The sequence below is a fragment of the Oenanthe melanoleuca genome, chromosome 11 (assembly GCF_029582105.1).
Source record: "Oenanthe melanoleuca isolate GR-GAL-2019-014 chromosome 11, OMel1.0, whole genome shotgun sequence".
NCBI classification, from domain to species: domain Eukaryota; kingdom Metazoa; phylum Chordata; class Aves; order Passeriformes; family Muscicapidae; genus Oenanthe; species Oenanthe melanoleuca.
In genome coordinates, this window is record NC_079345.1 from 8427995 (window position 1) to 8448081 (window position 20087).

Here is a 20087-nt window from a genome sequence, read left to right on the forward strand (position 1 = left end):
TGTCAGAGAAAATGGCAAAAGCTGCTGAGTTCCCAGGAAGGAAGCAGGACGGTGTCACTTATGTCACTTGGTTGGGCTGGGTGGGAAGGGGGGTGTTGCTGACACGATGGTAGATTAGATAGCAGAGCTGCTGTGCTGCTGCCACCTCACACTCAAACTGAGGAGTCATGCTTCACAGCAGCACGTTCTAGAAAAATGTGCAGTTGTGTTCCCCTCTGCATTACACTTTTTGCATGTCTGCTCCATACTTCCTTCGTGGGTTTCACCTCTGACCCTTCTTTGAGGCTCTCTTGGTGCACAGGTTTTCATTTAAATGGAACCTGCACTGCTGAGGTAGTTCTGTGACTCTGGGACCTGGGGCTTCCACAGCAAGAGGGCAGGCCATGAAATTCAGAGTGAGACTGTGAGACTTTGCCCACACTCCGGTGCTGGCCTGGGAAGGGGAATGTTTGCTTTTAAAAATCTCTTGCTTGGTTATGAGAGAGCTGGAAACACCTGTCGTGGTAGTTTTGGTTTTGTTGTGCAGAAATCTAGAAGACAGGTGCAACACATTTTGGAGGAAGGCAAAGGGAAAAGTTAGGTTGTGATCTGATACTCTAAACCTTCTTCCCAGGCACTTATTCTTCTGCATTATAGTTCACAGGAAAGGTTGATTAAAATAGAAAACTTTTCCCTTATTATGTCAGACATTTAAATGCAGTTTCTGCAAATTAGAGTCAAAGTCAAAAAAGTTTGCCCAAACTGCAGCATCTCATCACAGGCAAGGACCACTTTAATTAAACTGCTGGTTTCTACTCTAGGCCTTCTGTTGCACTATCAGTAAAAAATGGATATGTGAGGCTGTTTTCTGTGCAGAGCTTCTGCTTGCAAAGAGGTTTTTCCCCCACAGTTTGAGAAATCTGTCTCAGCTTTTTGAATACCAATGCAGCAGTACCAGAAAATTCCCTTGCATTTTTATTACTCAGAGTAGCAAAACCTCACTGTAGGAAAAAAGATCTTTTTTTCCCAAAAAAGCTTTGATCTGACATTTTGAGCTCTTGAAAACTCTCACTCAGCTTCTTAGGTTTGATTGAAAAAAACAATGAAATAACTGTCCAAGAGATTTTCATAATTTTTAAGTTCAAATTCAAAAATATGGTGAAATTTCAAGCTTGATTTTTTTAATCTCCTCTGTAGTCTAATTTGATTTGTTAGTTAAATTGTAATGTGTGTCTCTGTCCCTTTTTTGTTGCTGTTGTTTTATTCTTCTCAACAGGGACTGTTGAGAATTAATTGCAGTTTTGGAGGTTTTCCCATGTTTAAACCTGAATGAATTGGCAAAATGTCTGCTCCAGTGCCAGAACTGTGGCATTACATCCAAGAAGAAATCCTTTTCCATATATTGTATTATCTTTCTCTTTGAGATGGACACAGAGTCTTCCAGGTATGCAGACAAGGGGCTGCAGCTGTTCCTCCCAGCTCAGTTTGGCACCTCACAGAGGGCAGGTAAGAGGAATGGGCTGCTCTGTCCAATTATTTGGACATATATAATATCTTGATATATAATATCAGATTATTTGCAGGAATAACCTGATTGTTGTTTCCAGGGCATGTCAAACATCTACTTCACTCTGCTATAGCACTTTGACCTTGTTACTTCTGTGTGTGATGGTGTTATCTGGCATGACCAGCACCTGCTTATGTAAAATTTGTGTTACTTGCTGGGTTTTGTCAGTTGCTAATGGTGATTTGGGTTTCAGGGGAAATACCACATTCATAGGTACACTGTTCTAAGTTGCCCTTTGAAAATGGCAAGAAAAAATTAATGCATTGTCATTGTGACACTTATCTTGTCTCTTCTCACCTCCTGACTCTTTCAGTGTTTGGCCTTAAAGGACTCTGTGGGCATCAGGTGAGAACTCTCCTTCATTTTTTAGCAGGAATGTTGAGCTTTGCAGGTTTTTGCTTAGGACCTCCAGAAAATTTAATGTTGTTTTTATATTTTATTTTGTAATTTAAAGAGCAGTTTCTGATTTGAAATGACCCTGGCATTAAGCCACATATGTATTTAGAGCTTTGTAAAGCTTTTATATTAATGATAAAACCATATTGTCTAAAAGATTCTCTGTGTAGCTGTTTTGAGCATCCTCTTTTCCCATGCAAGAGCTGAATAATTTCTGTTGATAAATAACATAATAGCTAAACCTGTTACAATTTTGACTTTTCAAAGTCTTGCTGAAGATGTATAGCCTTGAGTCTGGCCAGCTCTTGTTCATCTGTGCCAGCCAAAGTTTAGGACAAGAAAATTCCAAAATAACAACTCAGGTGCCTTCACAAACCTGGGATTTCTGTGCCTGGGTGTCCCACAGACTCTGGGCAGGTGGGTTTGCTCTGGTGACTTGCTCACCTCCCAGCATAAGGTGGGCAGCACGTGTTCCCTTTGCATGACGCTGCGTATTTATTCACAGCTCTGCGAGATCGGCTGCAGTGCATTTTCATTCTGTGTATTGTTCTCTGGGGCTGGTGATGCCATCCCATTGTGCTGAGATTTTAAGAGTGCAGGCAGCACTGCTGATGTGACTCCCTGGACGCCTGCTTTCCACTGGCCTGGGATAAAATTGGGTGGTTCATTCTCTGCGGGACGCAGGCGCGTGCAGGGAAGCAGGCGCTCCCAGGGCAATGGGGTCAGTTTAGCTGGGACACTGCAAAGCTATGCAGGATTCACCCAGCTCTCTGGTGATGGATGGATACTCCAGCAATGTCCCAGCTTTCCTAACAAAACTCTGGACGCTGGTGGAAGATCCTGAAACGAACCATCTCATCTGCTGGAGTTCTGTAAGTACAACAGATATTGGGTGTCACCAATGCCTGCAACAACAGGGAAAACCCAGGTGTGAGGCACAGGAGCTGCCCTTTGCTTGGCAGGTGCTTCCCAGTTACTGGCAGAGTGCAAAAACCAGGATTCAAGTATAAGCACTTTTGGATATACTTGGTATTAGTTATCAGAAATATTGTGGCAACTGTTTTGTGGGTGTTTTAGTTATAATATTTGCACATTTCACTTGAGACATCCTAAAAAGTGTCTAGTGTTCTAATTCTAAGAATTCCACGTGCTTTGAGAGAAATGCTTTTCACCTTGCTTGAATCTGCAGCTCCTTAACATTTTCTAGGAAACATGCAAAGGTCTTAAAAAGTTTCACTACTGTTTGGTATTATCTCTGTTTCTTAGCAGCCTCTCACAAATGTCTAGGTAGAAGGCAGCAGATAAACAGCACTCAGAATTCAGACTCAGACCTATAATTTAGACAGATCCCAGACTGGCATCCTAAGTTATTTTGGAAGAGCTTTACTTGATTTTTCAACAAGTCTGTGTGATGACCATGGTGATATGGGTATATATTTTCTGTACAGCTTCATAGGGATAGATTGCTTTGCTTTGGCTTCTTATTTGTCACAGAGGCATTAATATACTAAGTACAATCACAAAAATAAAATTATTTGTCCCCTTATACAACACTTTGGTACCACATTGTGCTTTTGACCTAAGACTTACTGCAAATAACATGGTTTGTTTTCAGCAGGGAGTTATTAGATAAGCTGTGTGCATAAACTTGTTCTCCAAAATCAAGAATCTGTAACACAAGCAAATTTAAAGCGGGGTAGTAAAAAAAGTCTAAAGCAGCCTTTCTTATGTATACTTTATGTCCAGTAAAGTTTTCATTCAAAGCCTGAGACAGGATTCAAGCTGCACTGATATCTATGACAGTGGCTGTTTGATGTTGGTGTTACATGACCATACCTCTGAGAACCATCAAGTTTTGGTATTGTGTATTTTAAATAAGGATTTTAAGGCTAGAAATTATTTTCTAACCTGTGTAAATAGTCCCCTCTCTGTTATACTTAGAACACTGTTATTTTTGACTGACCACCACCATGCTCTGCTTTCCTGCAAACTAACATAGACTGCAACTACATCCTTGGAGGTTTTAGTAAGGCTTTTAGGTGTCTAATATTCTTGTTGTTGCAGGTATCCGTGTTTCTCATATTCTTCAGCTTCTATACATTGGTGATGTTGGAGCTGAGAGATTGTGTGCATACCTAAGATTTCTGGGTGCCATCAGTACTTCTAGAAAATAGGCCCCATAAGGACCTGTGAACTGTTTCTTAGCATAAAGAGATGGAGAGGAAACGCAATAATGGTTTATATATAGAGTAAAGTCTGTTGTAAAATGGAAAGGAAAAGTCTGCTCTCTGTATCCATGGTAGATTGGGCAAGAAGTAATTAAATTAATTTTTTAAATGGAAGATGCAGTAAGGGAGAACTGGCAAAGTCCTGGACTAGCACTTGTCTTGTCAGAGCACAACATGTCTGTCCTGGTGGTTCTGTCAAAAGCAGTCAAGATAAGCATCTGCCACATCTGCTGCAGAGTCAGTTTTGCTTTAGGCAGAGAAGACTTCCAGAGTTTCTCTGAGCTTGTGTTCCCATGGTGTAAAACAGCCAAGGCACGGCTGCCGTGTGGGAACAAACTGATGCATGCACAATTCTTCGGTGAACACACAGTAACCCCAAAGTCTCTTGTGCCTGTAGGAACCTTTCTGAGTGTGCCAGCTTCTGAGAACATTGTGGCCCTGAATTCAAAGGAATGAGAGGCCATAAGGAGTTGTTGAGGTATACAAAACTCTCGTGCTTCTCATTGTCCATCAGTGGGTCCAGCCTGGGACACACAGCTGTATCCCAGAGTAAGGGGGCAGAAGCACAAGAGAGGCAGAATAAACCAGCTCTGTCTCCAGGGCAGAATCTGCAGTGTTGGGAAACCCTAGTGCCTGCTGTCCTGTCTGCAAACTCTGTCTGTGAGGATAATTCCAGCATGCAGGTTGTTAGTGAATCTCTTAAGTGCTTGATCAGCCTTTGCTTCTGCTGCATGGGGTAAGGAATGATAAGAAAGACCCCAAAAATGTTGAGGCACAGTCATGTTCAGTGTTTGCAGTAGTAAGCAAGGAGCAAGAAATGCAGCTGATCCAAGGTTCTTTGTTAGTGGGTGTTAATTGTTAGAGCTGCCAAATGAGCACCATTTGGTGATGGAAATGTAGTGTATGGCAGCAGGGTTTGCCAGCTGGCTGGTTTCTGTAGGCACACACAAGCCCCTCTTTAGTCACTGAACTATCCTTGGCCCCGATTGCACTCCCTGTTTTAGAGACTTCCAGACTTCCCTGTGTGCACCCTTGCAGCTGCAGACCCCCTGACAGGTGCAAGGTGGGACTCACACCACTGGTACCCTGCTAGTGCACACGGAGTCTGTGGGCTCTTACAAAGCACATTGCCTGCAGTGCATCTTCTCTGCCAGCAATCCCAGGCAGTTTGCCTTGTTTGGCAGTCATGGGTCTTTGCAATGCAACCCCAGAAATGGAATATTTATCTGATTAATATGTGTGTTGCTATCTTGGATCGAAAAGCGTGACCAGCAACATTTTGTGGGTTGCCCTTGTGGCTGTTTACTATTAAAATATGTTTACTATTAAAAATAATTAATAAAAGGTGCATAGAGCTTCTGGTGTCTCCAGAGATTATTTGCTTCTTGCCTTGCTGTGTTTCTTGTGCCATGTCTCCAGGCAGTGCTCCCTTCAGGACTGCTGTGCTCTGGAGCAGATGGATTGGGGTTAGATCTGAGCAAGTAGGTTATAATGGCAGGGTTATAATGGCAATTGCCACTTTCAGGAACTTCTTAAGACTTGAGTCTTCTATGAAGTCCATGCAAGAGGGAATGATCACAGACTACCTACCAGCTATTTGAGCACAAAAATCAATGGTTTCTTTCTCATGTTCAAGACTCTCAACTAAGCAGTGACAAAAAGTAGGAAAGGATCAAACCTGCAGCCACAGAGGCCTGACTATACTGGAACTGAAAGGAGCACATCCGTCATTGAGGGCTGTTGTCACTCTTCTTAGCTTCAAGGTGACAATTCAGAGAACAAGACTTCCCCTGCTGTAGGACTCCTGCTGGGCCCCTCTGGTGGTCAGGGACTTTCCCCTGATTTTGCCCTTGTCCTTATCTCCTTTGCAGAATGGCACCAGCTTCCATGTGTTCGACCAAGGCCGCTTTGCCAAAGAGGTGCTGCCCAAGTATTTCAAGCACAACAACATGGCCAGCTTTGTCCGGCAGCTGAACATGTGTAAGTGCAGCTCCAGGGCCCAGGACATGTGGGTCCCACAGATATGGGGGGGACAGAAGGAAAGGAGGCATGGGAGGGAATTGTGCAGAGGAAAGTTTGGGGTCTCATGTATATAACTTGTGACATTATTGATTTTGCCAAAGAGGATCTGCCTCTCAGATCCCAGAGCAGTGATCTCCTTGTGTTTACCTTAAATTCCAGCATGGAATTTCTGTTAGATCACATGTCAGGATGTGAGCTAAAAACTTTCACCTACCACGTGTTCTGCTCCTCTTGCATTGATTTAATGACCTAATATTATTAATTTTCTATTTTATTCTATATGGAGCTTTACACAGCCACCAACTGTGACATCTCCCCCTTAATGTGCTGCTCTTGTGGGTAGTGTGCCCTGAGCTTATCCCTTTCACCAGCCATATCACTGAACTAGTAACAGTTCTCCTCCCTGCAAACCTGCCTTGCTTATCAGACATTTTTACCCCTTAAAGGAGGTTTAGATGTGATTTTCAGCCATTTCAACAACATGACTGTTCTGATAATTCTTGGATTTTTTTCAACAAGTAATTAAGTTCCTTAGTCAAGTTTTAACTTTGGTATTTCACTCTGTTGTAGCATTTTTGTAAATTTTAGGCCAATCCTTGAATACAGCTTAGAAACCTTTTGAGGACTTCCAAGAAGTACTCAAAGCAGATTTCCAAATGTGTGTGTGACCCTTTTTTTTCCAAAAGTGGCACCTGCTGATGGTCTGTGCCTTTGAAAAACCTTCCTCTGAATTGCTGTGGCTTGCAATTTGAGACAAGAATTCCCCAGGAGCTGGTATTTCAGCTGCTGGCAGACCAGTGTGCCTGTGGTGCAAAGGCTTTCATGGCATAGGCTGCAGCAGGGGTGGCCAGTGGCATGCACAGGGCTCTCCCTTGCCCTGGGTTTCTGGTGGATATGGCCCAAAAACATGTCCAGGTGTGAGAACTGGCAGCTCAATAAGTATGGAGGGTGGTCAGAAATGCCCTCAAGAGTGATAAGGGTGGAGGTGGAGGGAGTGCTGGGTCCTGTTGGCCTGTCAGCTGTGTCCTGTCTGTGCAGACGGCTTCAGGAAGGTGGTGAACATCGAGCAGGGGGGGCTTGTCAAGCCTGAGCGGGACGACACTGAGTTCCAGCACCTCTGCTTCCTGCAGGGCCACGAGCACCTCCTGGAGCACATCAAGAGGAAGGTGAGGGGCACTGGGTGGACAGGGGGAACAGGCACCTGCCAGGTCCTGCTCAGCAGAACTCCAGCATCACCCCAGTCTTGTGCCTGTCCTCCCCACGCACACCTGGGCTTGGGGTTCTTGGTTTGCAGGGCTTGGCTTGCATCAGAGTTTTGTCTGTGTTTTTCTGCTCTGTTGTTCTGTATCTCAAGATGTTTGTGTAGTGCTGCAGGGCCAGGCTTGCTTCCCACTCCTCTGACTTTGAATTATTACTGCTTTCCTGGAGAAATACCCTGAATAAGTCCTGCAGGGTCCTCAGCAGCCATCTCTTTTTCTTTTACAAGAGACAACTTATTCATGCCCTTTTTTCTGTCTTTTAACCTTTTATTAATCCCCCCAAAGTGTTGTTCTCTTACTGAATTAACATAGGAACTTCTATAAAGGTACTTGAGCAAAAGCATTCTGGAAATGCAAATGTGGTATGTAATTTTGAAGCATTACATCAAACTCATCCCTGTAAAGCATGAAGTTTGATTTGGTATCTCTGTAGTTAAAATAGAAAGATTAAATCAGTCTAGATCAATTCCTCCCTGATACTCAAAAGACTTTTGTTTCTCTGATGTGAAATAGGTCCCCACTCTGACAGGGAATGTAATTCTGCCATCAGACCCTCTGTACGAGTAGATTTGTCCTGCACTTTGCTCTATTTGGCTCTTGCAATAGTACCCCTAGGATAGTTCAGACTCTTTGGCATGTGACCTGTCCTGGTATTTCAGCTGGTGACAGTTCTGCCACCTCAATGACTTTCTCTGTCCATGGCCTTTCTTGTACAGGTAAAATCTACCTTTGATTTTTTTCTCCTCAGGTGTCAGTAGTGAAAAGTGAGGAGACCAAGATGCGCCAGGAGGATCTCAGCAGGTTGCTATACGAGGTACAGATACTGAGAAGTCAGCAGGAGAACATGGAGTGTCAAGTGCAGGACATGAAGCAGTGAGTTGAATCCTACTGAGGCTGCTTCTTATGGGCGTCTTTTCTCTGGAATGGTGGCTCATGGGGAGTGGTTGAAAGGAGGAGCCTTGCACAATTCCCTTCCCAGGGAGCCAGGGACTGACCAGAGGTCTGTTGAGACAACAACATGTGGTATTTCTATGCACACCTGATCTACAAAATATGAATTAATTCTCAACCTCTCTGTCTCGTTTGTTTTCCATTCACAGATGAGGAAAGCAGAGAGAAGGTCAGACAGGAAATATGTGCATAATTTGGGGACTTAGATAACTATTTCCTCCAGATGGTGGAAATGGTGGTAAAAGATGTAACTCTCTCATACATACAAGAGTCCTTGGCAGAAATGTGATGGAGTCCACTACAGCTATTAAGAAATTATCTTCATTTACCTCCAAAATTTATGATGGGCCTAAAAAATATAGTATGTTATAATATATAACATAAGAAATTCTGTATCATTTAGTCCATGGACTCATCTCCCTGAGGCTGTGTCATCTGACATGGCCAGAATTGTTGGGTAAGAGCAAACCAAGCTGATGCAATGCTTCCTACATGTGGCTGCCTGATCTCCAGCTGTCTGAGATTGGAATTTTCTGACTCAGTCACTAAAAGGTTAGGAAGTGGATATGGTTTTATAAATCATGAACTTGGAGAGGTTTTAATTTGCATCCAGAATTTTAATCTTTGCAGAGAGTTTTGTTTAAAAAACACTTGAATAATCAAATAGACCCAAACCCTTTCTTTTATAGTGAGAGCTCATATTCATACACCACTAGATGACAGTGTCATTCTGGGCCTTGAGAGAGCACTGCATACTGGGAAATTTCATTCCAGACCAGCACCTTACATGCAATGGATACATATTTTTATCCTACATCAATTTTTAATGACTCCCACACTTAGCACATGCATGAGTTTCCACTGTGAAATCCAGATACAGAGCAATGAGTTCCTGGCTTGCATTTGATTTAATTTTTAAGGAGTTCCAGTATTAATGATTTGGCCTTGATTTTAATTTATTCTCCATTTTGATTTGCTTGCTCCCTCCCTCCACCTGGCAAAATTGCATTCGACCGATGAAAAGAATATGATTTATATAAACTAAGACAGAGGAGAAATCTCAAGCTGGATATATGTTAATAGATTTACACTGGTGAAGATCAATTAGGACATAACTCCAGTACAAGCTGTCAGACTAAGGAATGCTGCTTTGCTGAAAATCCTGTCCAGTACCAGTACAGAAAGTTCACTGCAGAGATTCTTGCTGTACAAGCTCTTTTACTGTGCTCTTAAGATCTTTGCACCTTGCCTTCCCAGTTCTAGCATCCATTCACACTAGAAGGCCTAAAAAGCAAAAGGATCTATCAGTTTCACTTGTATGGTAGGTTTTGCTGGCCTGACAGTTTAGGTATCCATATACTCTAGAGATAAATTGGCTGGCAAAACCTTTTGCAGCATGGAAATAACTCACAGTCACAAATCAGGCCTTGATGAAATTCTGAGTTTGGCCCAAAAGTTCCACAAAATCGTGTGTCCTGTTGTTCCCTTCCCTATAAATGTTAGCTTCTCTTTATTTGCTTTTCCTTCATGCTTTTGTCTATAATTCTTTTGAGGTCAAGGAAGAAGAAGGAAAGCTATTGTGTGACCTTGTTTGGGACACCTGAGAAGAACCAAACACTGCAAGAGCCCGGAAGTGAGACAGGCTTTGCGCAGTTGAATCTACTGTGCATCATGGCAGCATAATGAGCTGTTGATGTTTCTGTTCTCATGGAAAATTTCTGTTTCACTTTCAGGCAAAATGAAGTTCTTTGGCGAGAAGTTGTTTCTCTCCGGCAGAACCACTCACAGCAACAGAAAGTCATCAACAAGGTAAAGGTCATATAAACTCAAAACTTGCTTGTGCTGCCTGGTCTGTGTCCTCCTCTGATTGTTTTTTCTTGTCCCATAATCTCCACAAGTGATATGGCAGTGTAATTATTTTCCCTTTAAGTTGTGTGATGTTTTTATGTGTCCTATGGAAACAGGTCATTAGCAAAGCACAGACTGCGCACTGAAGCAAGTTTGTAATTTTCCTGTCAGTGCTTTCTGTGATGTTAGAAACCACTTTTCTGTTGAAATCCTGAGCAAGAGAGCACAACTCTCACTAATTGCCCTGTGTTGCCTCTGTTTTGGTTGTACCAATGCCTTTGGGCTTCCCAAATCTTCCTCTTCCATTTGTTCACGAGAGGACCTCCACTCCTGCCAGCTCCAGTGGGAAGCTGCAGGTGTCAGAACTGGCACTCATCACCCCACTGGGGGAATGTAAGAACAGCTATTTCATTTTCTGGTGTTACTGGTGTAGTTGAGGAATTACTGTACAACCTTTTAGACTGCAGAACATCTCCCTTAAAATCTAGCATGACCAGTGTAGAAAAGGCCTCTCCAGTGATTCCTGGATGGTGCTGACATGACTGAGCAAATCACATATCCCAGTCCCCACGTTCTGTCCCTCACGTGGCATCATGGAATCATAGGACTGGACAGAAATGCACGAGGCTATCAAGCCTTCCTCCAGCTCTGAGGCTGGACCAGCCACATGCTTCATTGTAGAGGCTTTTATGCAACTCTATTTTGTTATATTGAGCAATGAGTAAGAGCCAGCTGTGATATATAATAATAATGCTCTCTTTGTTTGGAGGTCAAAGCAGAGCATTAAGTTCAAGCTGACCTGGGAATATGTTGCTAAGTGATTCCTCTCCAAAGCTACTCTGCATCCTTTTTAGTGTCCTGTTATATCAACACTGACATTCACAGAGCTGAAAAACTCAACTGAAAGAGCTCCATCCAGTTCTCCATAGGGAGTTGCCTCTTCCACTTGCAAAGTCTTTGTCAGACTTTACAGCACCTCTTCTAAATGTCTCTGAAAACTTTAATGGATCCAGGTCTAATTCCAGGCCTAGGAATGTTTGCACGTGCACTTCACAGGTCTGTTAGGACCAGCTGTTCTTAATGCACAAAGTGGAAAGTGCTGAGCACATGCCTCCAGGAGCCTTTGCACAAAGCAGGCACCTGGCTGTGCCTCTTGAAAGCCAGGCAGGCTGAGTTCTTGGACATCTTATTTCTGTTCCAGGCTGCAATGTCTCATGCAATTTGGCTCCTATATTCTATGGCTGCTCCCAGCTTGGGGGTGCTGTTGGGAGGGAGGAATGTGTGAGATAAGAATGGCTGCGAGAGCAGGGAGTGCTGAATCACTCTGCTGATTAACACCGGATTTTGATCTCTCCTGACAGCTGATTCAGTTTCTGTTTGGCCAGCTCCAATCAAGCCCCAGCAGCACTGGGATAAAGAGGAAGCTGTAAGTACCCGTGTGTGGTGCACACGCTCACGGGTGCATAATGCTGCCCCCTCAGTAAAAGCACAAGCTCAGCTCGCCCAGGCAGGCGGTCACCGGACCAGGGCTCCATGGTGATGGGAAATGAATGGGCTGAAGTGCAGAGTCAGACCTGCTGACAGGCCCCATTCACTGCTCTTTAGAGAAGCACCATGTCAGCTCGTGACCTTTATTTGGGGAACACAGCACGCAGTGGGACATGGGAGTGCTAACTAGGGGGAGGCTAAAGGGCAGGACCCCACTGCTGGTCCCACAGGTTCCAGTTTTGCCACTTGTCATCAGCAGGATGACACAGACACCTGCAGTTTGACCTACAGTCACTGAATGTGGTGTGTATCCAACACTGTTTTGGTGGTGTTAACCTTCAGGCCTTACAAAGAGGAAGGTGGGGAAAAATTTTAGTTGAGGGTTATCTTTAGATAGGCTCTGCAAGGCAAGTGAATAGAGTGAATTGAATTAGGAAGCTTAGTGCCTTTTGGGAGAGCAGCTATGCCTTTCTTGCCCAGTGGTGCTTGTGATTTAAAGAAGGGGAAGAGACTATTGAGTAGAATTCGTTGAGGACAGAGACCTGCCTCCAGTTACCACCTTTATTACCTTGTGGCCTTTGACAACTTAGAGACTTCTCCATGCTGCAGAGAAAAGAGCCAGACCTCCCACAAGTGGCTCAAAGAAATCAATTTTCATTAAGTCACTGTCCTTTTCTTGACTGACTTCTTTTGTGAGGACTGTAAAGTCAACACAGGATTGAATGAATGAGCCCATAATCTGTACATGGATAAGTTCATCTCTGCCTACCCCCTATGCTGAGCCTCTTGGAAGAGCTGAACACTGCAGACAGCAAAGAAAAGGGCTCAAGGGGAGAACAGCAGCTGCTAAGTTGTTGAGGTTCATGATTGGGGAAATTTTCCTCCAGTAGAGTGCAAAAGCAGAGGAATGAGATGCCAGATCTGACCTCTAATTTTCATGGTCAGGGCTATATCCTCCCTGTAAAAGCTTTGCAGCCCAAGAAATGTCTTATACCACTGCTTTTTTGTAAAAAGGCAAATAATTAGTGAGAAAAGGGCAAAAGAGCACAGAACTACCTGCACAGCAACTGCATTGACCTCCTTATGATGAGGGATCACACACTTCACACAACCAACTGCAATTTGTAAGGTAATTTGAGTTCCTGCTTCCTTGGAAGCACAAAGGTCTGTCTTCCAGAAACCTCAGCTCTTGCGTGTGTATCTACATCCTTAGTGTTTTATCTTTCACGGTTGTCCTGCCTCTCTTCTAAATGGTTGCAGGAAAGGATGGTGTGCAGCCTGGAGCTACTTGGTGCAGAGCAGAGTGCTTAATGAGGGCTCTGGCTAGGTTTGGGCAGGATGGGCACATCTGCATCCTTCCCTTCTCTGTTTGGTTAATGCTCTTTTTTAATGGTGACCTCCTCCAAAACTGTTTTTGGCCTTCCTTGCCCAAAAAAACAGGCAAGAAACACCCTTACAGCTGAGGAAAATCAGAGTACACAGGGGAGAAGAGCTCTTGGCTGAGGAATGTTTTGTGTAAGAGCAGCCAGGAGCCAGTCAGTACATGCTGGAAGACAAACCTGTTTCTCTCCACAGACCTCTGATGCTTGACAATGGGATCTCAGCTCCACCAGTGTCCAAGTTCAGCCGGCATTTGTCTGCAGACCCCCTCCACGACCCCTATTTCATACAGTCGGTGGGTTCAGCCTCTGAGCTCTGTGGGATGGCTTTGGCCAGGGGGAAATGCTTGAAGCAATAATAGAGATTATGGAGTAAGTAATCTGGCAAGGATTTGGTAGTGAAGAAGAAATGAGGTTTGCTAATCTGGGTGACATTTAAAATTCCTTCAGCTGCCCAGTTTCATGGATGCCTTCATGAGGGAGGCCATGTGCTTTGGTGGGGAAAGCAGACCCTGCACACTGAACTCTCCATGTTGTTACCCCAGCCTGGTTCACCTTGAGGGAAGAAAGGAAGAAGTGAGTTCTAAAAGTGGGATTTTTGTATCCTCTGAGGAATCCCCACCACCATCAGAGCAGACACCAGCCACTTCTGTCATGCAGTTAAAATATGTGAGCTGGCATGAGAGGCTTAATACAGCCCTGTTGGGCTGTGTGGGATCATTCCCTCCAGAGGAAGCTGAAAAAAATGTCAGACATGGTAAAACCAATTGGTTGCTGACACTTCACAGGGTTTATTTCACACCTGTACTTCTGTGCGGTTGGAGGGAAAGTGAGAGGAAATTATAATGTTGCACAGTAGGTAAAAGCTTTCTTGGTTTCCATATGGGGGGACTCAAAGTCACAGTGAATAAACCCTAACCATCTCAGATAGGGCCTTGGACTTTTTTTGGGGTCAGAAGGATAAATCTATATGACTTCTGCTTTTCTCTTAGCCATCGACAGAGCCTGCCTCTTGCTTAAACAGCCCTGCAATCACTGGAGGACCCATCATATCTGATGTTACTGAAGCATCACCACCCAACATCATGAATATGCAATCTCCTCCTGAAAATGACAGGTAAACATATTTGTGATTAATAATAAGGAGAGTTGGGTATAAACATGCTTATGCAACTCTTCTCAAGAGTTTTTTGTGGCTGTAATTGTACTGAAGTTTCTGTCTGATTCACAAATCTCTATAGAGAAATGTGATATATCTCTTTTTTCCAGTTTTGGAATACTTTTTTCCAATACTTTTTTCCAGTTTGTAAAGTGGGTCAGATTTTCAGAATTAGAGGGGGGTAATAACAGCATAACTTTCTGAGTTTCATGCTGAGAACTTCCACTCTCCTCTGAGAAATATTCCATGTTTCTTTATATTTTGTCCTCAAGACAGGGGCTGTCTCAGACTTAATGAACTAATGAGATACTAACACTTGTTGGGTTTGTTGAGAGAGAGAAAGGAGGGTTTCCTTTTGGCTTTGGCAAAGAAGAAACAATCAAATTTTACATCTAACAGCTAATGAGAACAGAAAGGTTGCATCACAACAACTTCCGATGTTTGACAACTTTTCTGTGAAAAGGCCCCAGTAACTTAAGAACTGAATGCAGAGGTATTTTAATGCTTATCTCTTCCTGCCACAGACATGCAGTGTATTTAGGGCTAGTAGCAAAATAGCTAAAGCTATGTCAGTGGAAAGTAAGTAGACAGATGAATCATGGAAACAGTTTCTCAGGCTTAGAGGCAAAGCAGCTATACTCTAGAAATTGCCTGTAAATCTGTTGCATAATTGAAACCACAGCCATAAAATTAACTAGAAGCATATAAAGAGCTTCAGACTTAAAAAAAAAACAAACCTAGAAGCCATTTCTAAAGCAGAAAATCTTTAGTATAACCTTCAAGTTAAGTTGCTTATTTCTACTAATTACTGAGTGCCATCTGGTGGCTTCTGATCTGTGCTGTGTCTGCACAACATCAGCATCTGAGCCAGCCATGACTCCCCTCAGTTCAGGTGTGGTACCTCCTAAATCAGCTGCACTTCTGGTGGGAATTTAGGCCCCACAAGATAAGATGATCTGAAAGGAATGCAGAGGAAAGCTCTGTGTGTCACATACCATCCCTGCTTTCTCCATGCCTTTGTCACTTCAGCTCCAGGCTGGCTTTGTGCAGTTTCATGGGGAGCTCTAAAGTCTCCTACAAGTAACACAGAGTAAGTTTTCACACACAAAATGCTTCTAAACAAAACTTCATTGTCATTTGTCCATCTGGAAATAATGTGGAGTGCCTCTCCCACTGGAAAGGCAGACCTCTGCCTGCAACCAAGTGAAACATCTGACTATGACTGTCAGATCTCAACAGCTTCTGTTCAAGTCCTGCAGGGCCACAAGATCCTGGCATGTGTCATTGGGATCTCTAGAGTGCTTGCTGATCCAATCCTAACTCCTACATGGGATGGTCTTACTGATCCCATTCTTATCTCTAGGGTGGAGACTTTCAGGGAATCTTTCTAGCCGAGTGTCCCTTTAACCTGTCCCTAACACTCACCCAAGAAATGATCAGTTCATAGGAATTTAATTTCCGTATTTGCAAAGCAATTGAATGGGGCAAATCCATTATAGCTGTGACTGATGAAGTGACTGCAGGTATTCCAGCTGAGCATGTTTCTGGAGCTTGCTGAAAAGAAAAAGAGGCTGCTGGCTTCTTTTGCCCATCTGAGGAAAGACCTTCTGGAGCAGTTTGATGGGAAGTGGAAGCAATGCCTTGTGCTCCTGCCCTTCCCAGTAGCATGAGGCCTTTGCAGAGCAGCTGTGTGGTGCTCAGCCTTGTCTCTGATGCAGGGAGAAGTGCCTCATGCTGATCAAGGAGGAGCCAGTGAGCCCTGGAGTGAAGGCCAGCCCGGAGCCCGAGGTGCCGCTGCCCGGCTGCCGGGGCTGCTCCGAGCCCCCGGTGCTGCCGGTGGCCATGGTTCAGTCTGTGCTGGAGGGCAAAGGCAGCTGTGCTGCAGCCCCACCAGGGACCTCCCAGCCACCTGAGAGGAGAGGCAGGAGGGCACTGCTGGACAGGTGAGCCAGGGAGAGCTGTGGCCCTGCCTGCTCAGGCCTCTCTCCTCCCGTTCCCAGGGTGGGGAGGGAGGGGGACTTCAAGTAGCCAAGTGCAGCCTGGTGAGCTCATCCTGTACCTGTGGCACCTGCTAGAGGACCCCTGAATCCCAGGGGACAGTTCACAGAGGTAGGGGGCATATGGATCACTTGCTTGAAGGACCCAGCAGAAGAGCTGTCAGAGGATGTGCATCAGAGCTGTGGGAGCAGGAAGACCCTTTTTGCATTGAGAGGGATTTGCCCAAGGTCCAAGAGAAAGCTGGAGCCCAGACCAGCATCTGTGTCTGCAGGCCTGCACTGGACTGTGCTACACTCCTGCCCAGGGGATTGGCACTGTGACGTTGGGCTCAGCCCCAGGGTGATCCCAGAGACCTCTGAGACTGAAATCCTAACAGCACCCACGTCATGGGGGAGTCCCCAGGAGGCCTCACCAGCAGAAGGAAAGCAAGGTGCAGCTGGGTGGATGATGTGGAACTTAACTGCAGTTCATTCTTGATAGCAATTGAGCAATGTAAGGAGGACCATGAGGGAGGGGAACCCAAAACACTCAATAGAGTTATCAGAAAAGCTTCCATTTTCCTATAAGTCCTTACAGAGAATCAAATTTCTCCTTCTGAACCCACTGGGTGCTTAAAAACATGCTTATAAAATAAAAATAGTCCTTTTTTAAAGACCTGATTTAAGAGAAATTTTTTATAGCTTTTGGGGGATTTAATCACAGCAGGGCCTCACTGTTGCTATTTAGCTGAATGTCTCTAGTAAATGCAGCCTGCAGGGTAAATGCCTGCAGCTAAAACTCAATTCTTTAAAGAGCATTATTTGACAGTAATTCAGGCATCTTGGACCAAGGAGAATGGCAATGCAGCCTGCTCTGGTTCCAAGTGCATCTCTAAAAGGATTTTTTCTAAGGAAAGCTTTAATTTTCCCAGTGTCCAGGAGATGTGCACAGAGTATCCATCCCCAAACCATGTGTCATCCAGGAGAGGTTGTCTCATTTGTTTTACCATCTGCCCAGTCCCCTGTGTGCTCTGCTGAGTTGTACTCTGGGATGAAACCAAGTTTCATGGCATAAACCTAGGCTGATGGTGGGCTCTTGGTTTTCAGAATGAGATTTAAACATAAACATCCTTTTGGAAGGCTGCTCAGTCCTGCTTTCTGTAGATATCTCTGCAGGTTTCCTTTGTGGCAATATTTCCCCTTGTGTTTTCTCAGAACAGATATTTCAGACCCGTTGGAGGGCAGCGACTGGAGCCTGGAGGGGCTGCAGCTGCTGCTGAGGAGCCAGCAGTACAGCCTGGAGCCTGCCAGCCTCTTGGATGTGAGTGCTGCTGGGAAGGATCAGCTCATGCTGCTTGTGCTCCTGTGGCATTTTATCTGCCTCATGTAGCCTGTGGAGTCACAGCTCTGTTTTGACCTGTTCATAAGATTTCAGCTTTAAATTGTGCCTTTTTTTAAATTTTTTTTATTTTTAATATGCATATTTGGACATTTAGGAGCACAAAACACTGCATTTGGTAAATGAATCAACATGAGCCCTGACACATTTATGTAAAATAGGTTTAATATGACTTTCTACCTAGTTTGGTAATTGCTTTGAAGGGGTTAATTTATTTTCTGCATATTCTACATCTTAGATATTCCTAGATTGTGTTTAGCTTTTCCTACCTTCCCCTCTTCCTCATATTCTGGGAAGTGTGGCCAATGTAAAATCCTCTCTCTTCTGAGGTATTTATCAGTCTCAGTTCTTAGATCACCTTTCTTTAGAAATGGATGGTGGCTTTTTCTTAAGCAGACATGCAGAAATAGGAAGGTTTGTTTATTTCTCTGTTGTACAGATAATTGGTATATAAAAGATTTTTGCCAATAATCCAATAACTCTGTATGTAAGAAAAAAATCTGTATGTCAAATATATGCCCCCTTGAGGAGGTGCTTCAGATAAAGGCACGTTGTAAGCTTGCACAGATAAACAGAATGAAAAATCATTTTAAAAAAAATCAATCTTATTCTCTTTAAGTCAGTTCCCAAGTGTCTGTGGTTGATTCTGACTTTACAGAGATCTTTTCTAATGGCCTGCTCTATCACTGACTGTTGGTTTCTATTTCTTGTTTCTCATTAGAAAGTGTTTTCCTGTTACCGACACACTTCCCTCTGTGCAACTAATGTCACAAGAGTGAATCATAAAATTGGCCCCAGATCAACAACTCCTTTTCCCAAATTGCTCAGACTTCTTAAGAAATTGCCACCAAAGACCTGATGCAACAGTAGCCTGTCCTCTGCTACTAAATTCTGGAATGCTTTTAAAAGTCATATGAATCTGGCAGGACCCTAGGACTCAAAGGCAGCAGAAAAGGGCTTTGATTTGTGTGTGCAGCTGCCCTGGTTTGTGACAGGAGAGTGGCATGGGGTGTCTGTGCTGTCCCTCCCCTGGCAGGCAGCAGGGCTCATGGGTGAGCACAAGTGCCCACAGCCCAGCCCAGCTGTGCCCAGGTCAGCACAGGAGCCTTTGTCTGCACCCTCCAGCAGGCAGGGGAGGGCATGAGGATCTCAAACCATTACAGCTTTCAGAGCTCTAACTGTATTTTTGTCCCAACAGGTCTTTAATCCTAATTTATCTCTGAGTGAGTGGAATTTGACTGAAATGGAAGCCAGTCTGTCCCCGGTAAGAGCTGGGTATTTCTGAGATATGATAATAACAATCATAGAACCCCAGAATGGGTGAGGTGGAAGTGACCTTAATGTTCATCCTGTTCCAAACCCCCTGCCCACTGCAGGCACACCTCCCCTAGAGCTCCTTGCCTAAATAATAATGGAACTATGAAGCAGAGCTTGTGCATAACTGAGGAAGTTATTTCATAACTAGAGGGGAGAGTGGGCTAAAGCACAGCACGTAGCATCTCCTGGGGGCAGCATGAGAGTACTGTATTATAGTCTTGACCTGTTTTTCCCACTCAGCCAGGCTTTGTCTGGATAAAAGCTCTGACTGACTGTTGGTGTCCTGAAGTCTTTAATTGCAAGTGGCTGCTTTAAACTTTATTCAGTGAGAATGTCACATTCTGCTAATACCATAGATTTATGAAGTGCCTTTGTGCCAAAACTATTTATAAAATATGCCTTTACAAAGTGCAGCCATCCCTGTATGTTTCAGGAGCAGTGAAATACCATGCAATTAGAACAGAGGTTCCTGCATGCCCCTACATGAAGAAACAAGGAGAAATAGTTTGGCAATATTTGTTTGGAATTGATACTTACACAAACATTTTTACAGTGCAGAAAGAGCAGGTTTAATAAACATTGAAGGAAACCATAGACTCACAGAAGCATTAAGGTTGGAAGTGCATTGCATAGCTGGTTCTTTTTCCTGCATGATGGGGAATGAATTTTCAGAGCCCTTGATGACAACCAAGTTGGCTGAAGGCTTGGATGGTTCTGCCACCTATCTCTACAAGTAGAGTGTTATCTACTCTAATGAAATGCAAAAGGTCTCTAAGCCTTTTTCATGGTATTAACATCCTTTTTAGATCTTAATTATTTTGAATTTACTAGGTAATTCCACTTCCTGAGTGTTAGGAAGGAGACTGTCTAAGAAATAGTTAATATTAATTAGCAAATATTAGAAGCAAGGGCTGTAACCTTTTAGAAATAATTGTATGAGAGAAAAGGCCAGGAAAGGAGGCTGCAATGTTCAATAGCTCAGTCCTTGAGCCCACTGAACTCCCCAGGAGCTCTTGCTTGTCCTACAGAAAACCATGAGCATGGAGAAACCTGGAAGCAGTATGTGCAGGAGCTCTGTGCCTAGAGCACTCTGTAAGCAAAACCAAGTTTCACTTTAAA

At 44.0% G+C, this 20087-nt stretch overlaps 1 protein-coding gene across 1 annotated transcript in view; it reads left to right on the forward strand.

The window, feature by feature from the left end:
• HSF4 (heat shock transcription factor 4) overlaps positions 1 to 20087 on the forward strand; it is a 34566-nt gene that overhangs the window by 10622 nt on the left and 3857 nt on the right. Inside the window, exons 3-12 of the mRNA XM_056501063.1 lie at positions 6042 to 6150; positions 7231 to 7358; positions 8200 to 8324; positions 10136 to 10211; positions 11612 to 11676; positions 13314 to 13413; positions 14110 to 14234; positions 15995 to 16219; positions 17468 to 17573; positions 18850 to 18915. Of these exons, the coding sequence (XP_056357038.1) occupies positions 6042 to 6150; positions 7231 to 7358; positions 8200 to 8324; positions 10136 to 10211; positions 11612 to 11676; positions 13314 to 13413; positions 14110 to 14234; positions 15995 to 16219; positions 17468 to 17573; positions 18850 to 18915 (1125 nt within the window). The remainder of the gene's footprint in view (positions 1 to 6041; positions 6151 to 7230; positions 7359 to 8199; positions 8325 to 10135; positions 10212 to 11611; positions 11677 to 13313; positions 13414 to 14109; positions 14235 to 15994; positions 16220 to 17467; positions 17574 to 18849; positions 18916 to 20087) is intronic.